Source organism: Lotus japonicus, chromosome 1 (genome assembly GCF_012489685.1).
Source record: "Lotus japonicus ecotype B-129 chromosome 1, LjGifu_v1.2".
NCBI lineage: Eukaryota > Viridiplantae > Streptophyta > Magnoliopsida > Fabales > Fabaceae > Lotus > Lotus japonicus.
In genome coordinates, this window is record NC_080041.1 from 106,251,729 (window position 1) to 106,264,056 (window position 12,328).

At 35.9% G+C, this 12,328-nt stretch overlaps 1 protein-coding gene across 1 annotated transcript; it reads left to right on the forward strand.

The window, feature by feature from the left end:
* LOC130728815 (F-box protein At2g39490-like) lies at positions 1-2,552 on the forward strand. Its single transcript, XM_057580388.1, has 3 exons — positions 1-881; positions 1,241-1,399; positions 1,795-2,552. The coding sequence occupies exons 1-3, from the start codon at positions 87-89 to the stop codon at positions 2,014-2,016; spliced, it is 1,176 nt and encodes a 391-aa protein (XP_057436371.1). The 5' UTR covers positions 1-86; the 3' UTR covers positions 2,017-2,552.
* Positions 2,553-12,328: the final 9,776 nt, after the last annotated feature.

Below are 12,328 nucleotides of genomic sequence, written 5' to 3' on the forward strand. Positions count from 1 at the left end.
TCTAAAGTTGTTAGTAGTATTGATGTCATTGTACATCTTTGTTCTAAGTCCAAGCAAAATCATATCGAGAAACAGGAGATTCTAATATGGAAGATAACACTGCAAAGGATCTATTCAGCAATTTACCAAATGAAATTCTGAGGCACATTGTTTCATTTCTTCCAAATGAATCTGCAATTGAAACCATCTTTCTCTCTACAAGGTGGAGGAACCTGTGGAGTGAAGCTCTTGTTAGACATGGAACTAAAGAAAACATCACTCAGGTGGTTGCTGGATTTCTACAGCGTTTTGAGGAGCTTGATCCATTGAAGCATCCAAGGAAGCTTCAATTTCACTTTGGTGAAGATAGAATAGTCATGGCAACAATTGCAAACAACAGTAAGCTTTTTTTGGATTTCTCCCCTTGGAAGAAAGAGCTTATTGAAATTCAATATGAATTGCAGTTCAAGCTCAGTAAAATGCAATCTTTTACCTCCAACATCTCAGTGAAAACTCTCTATTTGAAGTCAATAAGCTATTTGACAAGTGGGGTAGCTTCCACCATCATTTCAAATTTAGAGCATCTTGAGAATTTGGTCATTATTGAGTGTAGTGGGTTGCAATCTTTGAGCATTGACTCTGCATCAGAGCTGCAAAAGTTAACCATCCGGGATTGCTTACAATTGAAGTCTCTTCACCTTAGAACTTCCAAACTCAAATCTTTTCAAATAAGTGGACCGCTTCCTTTGATTAGGCCTGAGTACCATTTCAACCTGAGTGATGCCATGCTTGATTTTAGACTGGGACCAAGCTGCAGAAATTTCAAGACTAGGGATTTTGATGCAACTCTATTGACTATAAAGAACTCTCAAGTTCTCACACTTTGTAAATGGACTTTTGAGGTAAGAACCTGTCCATTTATCTTGCTTATTTTTATCTTTTTTCGTACATTGAGAACTTGAAGCAATGTATTTTATGCAAATATCTATGATGGATTGAAATCTTCTGTCCTAAGGTGCGTCTATTTCTTGTTCCACCAACAAAACTTTGATATATGTCAATTAGAAACCATCTTTTGAGTTTGTAATTGCATGTCTCTTTTAATTGAAATGACAAAATTTTATTGGTGGGACATGAAATTGAGACGTCATTTAGGGACATAAGATTATGAGTTATGACTTGTTGATAAGTGATGACCAAAAGCATATTCAATATGTCTCTCATTCTTAAAGAATATAACTCCACAATGTCTTTCTTGCAGGAATTAATATGGCCATCAGTTTCTCCTATAGCTGGAAGTTTCAAATTCTATAAATTAAGAGAATTATGGTGGATTGACAGTTATAAGGATGAATATAACATGGATGCCTTATTCTGCTTCTTGAAACTATGCCCTGCCTTGGAGCAACTTTTTGTGACGGTAGGTTTATGTCATCAACGAACTATTTCAAAAATTTAAACTCTTAGGTGAAAACATATAGATGGTGTTAAAATTATACTTCTAACACATCCTCTCATGCAAGACGGTGTTAGGCTTGAAGCATAGACAATGCACAAGTCCACCTAGTGTTGTAATTCAACTTTTTATTAGAAGAGTACGGGCAAAAATGATCAAATTCTAAAATCTAAACCACTTGGCCATAAATGTTCTGAAACATTTTCATGAATCAACTATCATAATGCTGAAGTTGTTACACATGAATGATTTTTATATTATACTTCTAAGAGTTTCCTTGTAGGGGAGTAATTGAAGCTCTTGTTCTGCTTTAGTCTTTAAGAATTCTGAAAATTCTTTTCTAACAAATTGATGTGCAGATTGATCCTGAAAGTTATTGGACTGAAAGCACTAATTCATGTTTGATGCAAACAACCAAATGTGTAGAATTGAAGCATCTAAAACTGGTAAAGTTAATGGGATTTACATGCAGAAAAGATGAAATCTCATTGGCAAAATGTTTAAGTCATCTAATCAAGGGAAAGCCTCCAAAGATAAACACATCTGATGGGAATTGCTGGGATGCAGAGTTTGTGCAGTGATTAGTTTTCTTATATCAGCCATAACAAACTAAGGACTTCCTCCAATATCTAGGGAAGGAAAACTATAAACATGTCTCAAGCACGTAGGCAAGGTATTACAACTAAATTTGTATGATGTTATAATTTATTTCTCTTTCCTTACAATAAATTTGAGGGGGAAACGTCTATTGATCTAATCTGGTCTGTTAGAATATAATATAAAATCATTAAAGTGACCCTTACCCAACAGCTTAAGCTTTTGGGATTAAGTGGTTATTTGACATGGTATCAGAGCCTCTATGACCGAGAGGTCTAGAGTTCGATCCTTGCTCCCCTCACTTTCTAATTAAAAAGTGGAATTTAATTAAGCACATGGTAGGTGGGCCTGTGCATTTATCCACGCTTCAAGCCCAAAGGGCTCTTGCGTGAGGGAGCGTGTTAGAATATAATATAAAATCATTAAAGTGGCCCTTACCCAACAGCTTAAGCTTTTGGGATTAAGTGGTTATTTGACATGGTCTAATCAATATTCTTATCATATTGGTCTTATTGAAGATGTGAATTGTATTCAATTCAATCTAAAATGAATTGAAATGGATCAATTTTTTAGTATACATGTATTGCTAAAGGGGCTCACTAAGATGGTCAAAAAGCTAATAAGATTAACTAGTTTTCTGTCTATTGGACTCTTAGCAGACAGAAAGAGGCTTAGGGTTTTGTAAATTAAACATTTTGGCGTGTATTTGTATTTATACATTATTTGAGTGCAACGTGGATGTACTTTCATGATTTCATCTTGATTCAAAATTCATAAGAAGAGTTTCGTTTATTTTTGTCTAAAAATGAATGTTAAAGTTCGTTTATACGGGTGCCAATGAGTATCCAAATAGTTTATACGTCAATACCATTTAGAAAATCTCATTTATTTCTTTGGTAAAAGACAACCATTTTGAATATGCAACAAGCATTGAATTGCGAGAGGAAGGTACATCAACTATTTCACAAGACAACCCTAAAATTGACAATAAAGTACTTAATTATCACTAAACACATGTGAATGCTTACTTTAAAAATTCTCTTTATAACTCACTAAGCAGGACAATTTTTTTTTTAATTACAAGGGTATTTCCACATTTGACAAGTTATGAAATTAATCTTGTCAATGCTCTAAGTTACACTAAGTGAGTAAGACTCTTCAAACAAATTATTACTACACATTGCCAATAAATCAAACCATTGATTAAATGATTAAAGAGTCCAAATAGCTACAAAGATTTTATCAGTACTGAGTGGGACATTTTGACTACAAAAAAGGTGATCACAATATCATTGAAAGTAAGCTTGATTCGGTACATGCATGCTGTGAATTTAATAGCCGCATGTGAAGACACATGTACTCATTTTCCAGGAATTAAATGGGTTTAAGATTCTGCAGTGTAGGGTCAATTTCTTTTTCCAAAATTGAAATGGAGCTCATCAGTCACCAATGCTTGTCTTTCCATAAAAATGTATGGAAAAGCAGAGTACACAGCAAGGAGGAATGGTGAAAGGGGTGAAAAGAATGAAGAGCTCTATTGAAATTAAAATTAGCACACACACCACTTTCTTAACCTGTGCAAAAGTATTGTGAGTTAATTTTTGTACTACCAAAAGTATTGTGACTTAGTTTTAAAAATTCCAGTTTGAATTTTTATGATTTGCATCTAATTGAAGCCATTAGTAAGCATTGCTACCAAAATGATTTGGCTGCAGGTTCTTCAATGCATTCACAAACAAACTGGTTTCATTTTTTCTATCCAACAATCCCCTTAGTATCAGAACACACCTAACGTAAAAAGGTGTGAAACTTGATGTGTACGTTTTGAGCTACCTAGCTCCCAAAAGGAATAAACGAAAATGAGGATAAAGTGGTGAATATTGTTTCACCAAACACACTACACTCATGATAATATGAACTACATATTTTGTTTTGAGGTGATAGTAAAACTAAACGTGATTTCATGTATCTCAATGTATTAAGGGAGAATGTCAAACAATTAATTATTCCTAAAGTTTAAGCTGTGTTGAATAAGAGTCACATGAATAATTTTATATTATTATTTTTAACTGAGAATCTAGAATTTGCCACATTGAGTTTAACCTGAATTGGAGAAGGAGATTTTGACACGTTAACTTCAATGTAAATTCACGTTGGTTTTATTATTATTATTTCTGACAGAGAAGCTAGAATTTGACACATTAAGTTTAAAGTGGATCGTAGAAGTGAAATTTTGACACGTTAGCTTTAATGTGAATTCAGCTTGATTTCTTCTTCACCATTTTTCACAACAACAAATTCCATTTTCTTCAACCTCCTCCACTCCACCATATATAAATACCTCCACTCACATACCAACGTCTATGTGTCAGATTTCTCCACAGCACCACTCTCAACTACCCTCTTGTATCTCCACTAACCCACCTTCACAGTCACTCTGAAATACCATTATAAAAATCTGATTACAAACCATCATCGAAACCATTTCTCACAGCAAACAACACTAACCTCAAAATTTTCACTTTTTTCTTCTCAACTCTGAGCTTCAGCTTACAATACAAAAAATAAATCTAGTCTCTATCTCTCCAAATAAAAATCCATCATTATCCATGTAGCAAATATTCTCTGACAAACCTTTCATGATGGTGGGTTCTCAGAGCCAGAGCTCAGCGATCTGGTTAGCCCTGAATTCAAAGGATGGTTAAGAACAGAGGATATTTGCACATTGATAATGATGAATTTTTACTTATGATTGATCGGTTGAAAGAGCTAATCAAATACAAGGAAAATCAGGTAACCACATTGTGAAAGAATTTTATGATCTGTATTATTGCCTCTTTTCTCTTACAGTAATTTAGAGAAAAAAAGGTCAATTGATCTAACGTAGTCTAATCAGTATTCTAGTTATATGATCTTATTGGTTTTGTTCAAGATGTGATTCTATTCAATTCATTCTATAATGAATTGAAATGGATAATTTTTTTACTATGCATGTATGTATTGCTAAAGGGGCTCACTAAGATAGTCAAAGAGATAACAAGATGAACTAGTTTCCTGCATATTGGACTCATAGCCGAAAGAAGAGGCTTAGGGTTTTGTAAATTGAACATGTTAGCCTGTATTTAAACACCGGTTGAATGCAATATGAATGTACTTTTATCTCAATCTATAAGAATTTCATTTATTTTTATCCCAAAGTGTTAACATTTATTTGCAAGCATCATTGTCATTTAAAAAAATCTCATTTCAATGGTAAAATACAACCATTTTGGGTATGTAACAAGTCAACAAGAACGAAGACACATTCCATTGAATTTGAATTATGAGAGGAAGGTCCAACAATTACTATTTCTCACAAGACAACTCATGAAATTAAAAGTACTCCGTTCCTTATTAACTGTCAATTTTGAAGAAAAAAATTTATTTCTATATATCTGTTCACTTAGAGTTTCAAGAAAACATTAAATGATGTTTTTCTAAGAATTATCCTTGCATGAACAATAAATAAGGAAATATAAAATGCATTCTAAAAGGTGATATAGGAAATAGGAAAACAAATAATACTTTTATGAAAATTAACAAAATTAATTGCACTTCTTGATATGTGTTTTTTTTCTCTCTTTGTACAGTTATATGTAATGAAAGTAGTAATTAATTATCACTAAAATACCAATAAATACATGTGAATGTTTTTGTTAACTCACTAAGTGGGACATTTTGATTAGGAAAAACGTAATCACGATATCATTGAAGAGAATGCCACCACTTTTACACCCACTAATCAACATGTGAGCACTAATAATTTTACTTTTGAAACTAAGTATGATTGGGTACATGACATGAAATGCATGCTCTGAATTTAAAAGGCACATGTGAAACACATGGACTCATCTCCATGAATTAAATGGATTTAAGATTCTGCAAGGTAGGGCCAATTTCTTTTTCCAAAATTTTAGTGGAGCTCATTCCCATGCTCCCCTGCTTGTCTTTCCATATAAAAATGTATTTCCATATAAAAATGTATGGAAGCAAATAGTATCATGGTGATTGTTGTGTATCAAGTGTAAATAAGTCTCATATTTGAAGATAGAGATAAGTTTGAGTGGTTTATAAGTGAGATGACTCATACACCCATTGCTTTAAGGTTTTGGGTGAAAGATGTGGTGTCTGATGCACTTGTGATTTGCTATATAAAGTCCAATGTGGAGTTTTATCCTCAAATTTTAAACCATCTCCTTTGGTTGACCATTTACTTGGCCCAACACTGGTATCAGAGCTGATGGTTGTTTGACAATGGGCCTCTAAGACTCAGGAGCAAAAGCCCAAAATGACGGCCTTTGAGGTTACGCTTGAGTTCAAGTCCAACTTTCGTTTGAGATGAACTCACACTTGAGGGAGAGATTGTTGTGTATCAAGTGTGAGTAAGTCTCACATTGAAAATAAGAATATTTTTGAGCGGTTTATAAGTGTGAGGACCCATATACCCATTGCCTTAAGGGTTTTGGTGAAAGTGTGATGTCCAACTCACTTGTGGTTTGCTCTTTAAAGCCCAATGTGGAGTTTTATCCCCAAATTTTAAACCATCTCCTTTATTTGGCCCAATAGTGATTTGTGTTTATGTACATGAAGATTAGAAATAAATACATATGTTTGGATATACGGTAGTGAACAAAAATTATGATGGACAAAAACAACTTTTTTTAGCTTTTGTGTCTGTCCACCGTGGTTTTTCACGGTGTATCTAAAAATCACGTGATGAAGAAGGAGTGAAATTAAAGTGGGGTTGGTTGTATGTATTCAATTGATAACAGTGGTAATTAAAGAAGGTGATAATGATATATGAGATGATAATGAAAAATAAAGACTCAATCTTTGTTTATATATGGTAGTTGATGAAAGATTTTCTACCACTCTACGTTTAAATCTCTCAAGACTCAATTGTAGTATAGGAAAAAGGTTTGTCGTATCCATAGGGAGGTGTAACACTATCCCGTTCAATAGTTGACAAACTTAAATGATGGATTCATAAGAGATTGATTGGTTATACATGAAAGTAAAAAAAAAAACAGATAAAGTGATGGAGAAACAACAAGTGTGAGAATTTGCTAGAGATTAGACTTCATTGAATGATCTATGTGCATTCTAGTGATTTAAATACAAACCAAGCCTAAGAATATGATTCATCTACACCAGTTCAACCCTACTTCATCGATGTTTCGCATGAGTGGATAACAATAACTTTCTAATCCTAAACATTGATGTCTCGCATGATTAAGAAAGATAGTCATCATGAAGTTTAGGTGTTTAAGTGACTAACAAACCTAACTTTATGTCTAGCACTTAGGCTTATTACGTGATTAACTCTAATTCAGACTCAAAACATTGTAGCTTTCGCTCACAAGTCGAATCAAGCAAAATATCTAGGTGATCAATTTAAGATACAGCATGAAGATAAAGAGAAAACCACTAAATCATAGAAAAAGAAGCATGCTTTATATTTAATAGAATCACATAAGTATAATACAACGATGTAACACCCCGATTTCGGTGGCGTCACTTTAGTAACCAAAATAAACTTAATGCGGAAAAACGTAAATATTTTTTTTTTTTGTCGATAATATAAACAAGACTGAAATCAATAAAACCCAAATGCGAAAGGCAACAGAACTAATATACAATATATATAACATCCACCGCTGTAAGTAGCGACCTCGTCACGAGTAACCTCCAGTGACGGAAAGTAGAAAAATGTAACGCCCGTAGGCAAAATGTACAATCCCAAAATGATAGGTCAAGTGTCAGCAACACAAGCCCTCAAAAATAAGAATAAGTCAGAGCTATGACACTAACACCCAACCTTAGTAGACTCTAAACACCCATCCCCCATACTTCCATCATCGACTCTCATCTGGTCATGCATGAAGTCCGGGTCCACGTCGAAGGCTCAGTAGTAGTCATCTCGCTCTGGGTCTTCCCCGAACGACGAAGAATCACGAAAGAATCCACCGATGACATCTGACAAAAAGGGCATACATAGCCCCCCAAACACAGGTAGCACGTGTAAGGGTCAACTTACGGAATACAGTATGGAGAATACAAGACATCAGGTAAAGTATAAGGGGTATATATATATATATATGTTGTATATATACATATAAGTTCTGCATTGTCTACCCTAAGGTTTAAACATAGCATGTTATCAAATCTCTAGTACAATTCAATCATCAAAGCACATAACGATATTTATCAACATCTACTCATCAAAACACATAACGATGTTTATCAACATCAACTCATCCAAATCCCCAACGAATATAATTAGAGTGCATGATATGTCAATGCAGCGTCAATCTCGACGATTTCCGGAAGAAGTAGGCTGGGCACGATCGAGTCGGTCCTAACACTGGCATTGTGTCGACCATAACCCTCGGGTGTCACTTACAACCTTGACATAGCCAGATCAGTCCTAACCCTGCGGGTCGACTTTTCCCTCCGCTATGCCCGACAATCAACAGGTCGATCCTAACCTCACGGTCGATCATATCCCCCGTCGATGTCCGAATTACCCGAAGGCATAAACTGTACCCGAAGGCATAAACTGTATCTCATGATGATCTCCAAATCATCCGACTCATCTCTATCCGATGGTCAACACTGCTCAACGAGCAAAGAGCATCAACATGCTCGGAAACTACCCGTTTCCCGGCTTATCTCTCAGATAGCCCAACAACACAACTGCTCCCAGAGCACAAGAGTATCAACATACTCAAAACCTCTCAATATCTCAACACTTGGATCCGACGACACTTCTCGTTTTCCAAAAACTAAGATTTGACTCCTAAGCTTTCTTTCGAGATTATTATCATTATTAAAAGGTTTACAGGTTGTTTAATGTCTTATGAGTTTTCCTTACAAAATAGTTTCCACTTTATCTTATCGCAAATCTTATAAGTTCTCGGGATCTCCTAATCCCAAATGACTCCAGAGAATGTCTCGATCCACTAAAACCATACAAGGCTCGAATCTCATTCGTCCTATCAAACTTTCTCAAAACTCTCAAAATAAAATCGGCATGACCTGCCCGCTATTCTCACTACACAGAATCTCAGATTTCATTGCAAAAGCATAAATAACTCAGCCCAATCAACCAGCATGTCATATATCCACATATTATTCAATAACCACGTAGCACTTAGCATATAAAGCATGCACCACACATCCTAAATTACCCACTTAGCACTTAGCATGAAATTCAATCTCAAAAGCATTCAGTAGATGAATCATCTACATTGTCAGCCGAAGCCTCAGAAAACATTTTACCAGTCAAACACGAACAAGTGCATAAACAATAAATCAGGTCGAATTCATCGACACCTAAAGCATTAACTAGCAAGGTAAGTTGCCCTTACCTATAGTTATTCCAGCGTTCTCCTCAAACGTTCCTTCACAATGAGCTCCTTGATCTTCAGGAAATTCTTCAAAAGAACCTTTAGAGTAAAACCACAGAATTCCATCAAAGACTATCAGAAACTCAGTAATCAATACTCACTAAGGTTACACGAAGTAGTATATACTCCGAGGTACGATAATCTAGCGCGAAAGGACAAGTTTTCGGAAAAGGAAATTTTCCTCCTCCCCCCCCTAAAGGGCTCGGCCACTTTTGGTAATTGTGGGGCTCGATTTTTCTTCGATCAAACTTGGTTCCTATGCTATCATTAGCCATAACTAAGGGTATTCTAAACTCGGAAAAATTATCGGATCAAAAACTGTCGCAGGGGTATTTTGGTCAATATTTTCGGCTCAGAAATTCAAAACTGAAATTTTGAAAAGCAAATTGGATGGGGACGTCACTAACGACGTTTATGACAACTAATCCTACTAGCACTAAGCTAAGGCGATAGTTTTCAGCCCAAAGGTTGAAGCTTTACTCCAAAAATGGATATTTGAGGCATAAATTGATTCCGGCGGAATTTCGGCGACATAACGAAAAAACTAAACCGGCAGAAGTGATCTTGGGCACGTAAGGAAGATGTTTAGAATCAAAAATGAAATATTCAGGATAGTTTTGCAAAAACCTCAAAACTATCAGCTCAGAAAAGTCTACAGAAAAGCTATGGAAAAAGCGATCAGAGGTAAGGATTAGCGACTATACCTCGAAACCTTGAAGTAGCAACTGATTAATCGACGATCAAGCAAGAAATGAAGAAAATCTCTCCTCCTCCTTCCCTTGTGAAACTCGCGGCCTTGAATGGGTTTTTGGGTGAGTTTTGTGATTTTTTTCTCATTTCTTGGCTATATATAGAGGTTGGCAAAACGCGGTAAAATGAAAGTTTCGCGAATCTGATTTTTCCGGCTTCATTCTCCGTGAATTCTAAGATATGTTTTGGCGAAAGAATTCCAAAACTAAAATGAGGTCTCCTTGTATTTTTGGTAACTAATGCGAAGTCGGTGTAAAACTATTTTACCCGATAAGTTACTTTTTGCATCGGATGTCGGAATAGAAAACTTCATTCTGAAGAAAGATTGAAATCATCAAGAGAAATGGGTGTGCGCGTGTAGAATCTTCATTTGATGTTCCGAATAGAAAAAGTCCTCATAGTCGGGTGATTCTAGGGTTTTGAAATACCAGGGTTTCAGTTTCGGCAAACTTCCGATGATTGGAATCGGACGTTCGTAGATCCTAGAGTTTCGCCTTGAAACGATTGTGATATATGGAAAAAGAGAAGTTCTCACATTTCTCTGAAGATTTTTTGAATTAACTTCCATCATGCCTATAAGTGAAAACTAGCTATATACTAGGGTTTCTGACCTAGGTTTAAGCGTTTAACGATCGGTCTATAACTTAAATCGACTTCGATACAATCCTTTGACTTTTCCTGAACTTTCTCCTTCATAAATTTATTTCATTTGGTAAACTCTAGTTCAGGTTTCCCTTCACGATACATCAACCCTAATCGTGAATAGGATTCTATTTAGTTGGCATAAGTTTAAAAACTTGGGCCTTACAAACGACATCAAATCTCAACAAAAGAGAGACTAGCTAACCATTTTCATGGATAGCTTTACAAATAGAGATGAAGAATGAGAAGAACTGAAACCGTCGCGATGTCTCGCCGTCGAATCTGATACCCAAGCCTCTTCTCTAGCTTCCTAAGCCTGTATCCTTGTCTCTCAAGTGTTTCTCTAAGTTTCCAAGTGATAGGTCGAAGTATGATCAAGTTATGGCTGTCCAAATCTGGAAATGGCCTTTTTATAGTATATTGTCATGTGACAGGGTGCTGAACAGCCAATTACTTCAAAGGAAGGTTTCTGAAACTGCCATGGGCGCTAGGCGACCTTTGCATGCCGTTGGGGGCCCAACACATCTTCAAACTGTTGGGGAGAGTCACGACGAGGATCCATGGGCCAAGTCCGAGGGGAGACACCAAGGAGATCTGGGACACCACATCTTAACCCAAAACCTTAAGGCAATAGGTTTATGGGTCACTTCTCTTATAAGTTTTGGCAATAGGTGTAGCTTTAGAAATTCTCTAGCTTGAAAATGCAAACTTTCTCCGGCAAATGCATTATCCTATATACTGAGTCATATAAGATTTAACAGGTTCTTCAAACAGCCTAATAGGTCATCTTCTAGCTTAGATGAGTCAAGACTTAGTTTTACAAGATGTTCAAGTTTGAAAATCTGTGGAGGAAACTTTGTTAGTCGTGGATCGACTCCGTTCAGTATAATTCCGAAGAAAGAAGGCTAGGCTTCTTGAACCAGAGCTAATTCGATCTTCCCCTTTCGACAATGTGTTTGAATAGCAAGCAAAAGTACCACGATCGAACAATTCAATTCGGTTAACAAACTACTTCTAGAATGAACTATATGCATCAACCGGCATACCTTTATTCTCGTAACTACGATCTGTCTTTGGTGTTGATATGATCTTTTTATCAAGAGAAGATCGGAAATTCCCGTTAGGCTTTTCTTTTAGCTCTCACTCATCCCGGGCTATTCTTATTATTCTTGGCCACTAAGGAGTAGTTGTGGCTTTTGACCAAGAGAACGAACTAGACAGAAAAGGTACCATCGAAAGAAGGTCGACCTCACCCCCTTTGGTAAACCGAAGCAGAGAAAGAGGAAGAAGCAAATTTATAGTGAAGCATAGACTAACAAAGTTTCCTGAATAAATTACAAAACTTAAGTGTCTTGTAAAGTGAAGATCTGACTTTTTTAAGTTAGAAAATGTCCTTCATTGTACATCTTTGTTCTAAGTCCAAGCAAAATCATATCGAGAAACAGGAGATTCTAAT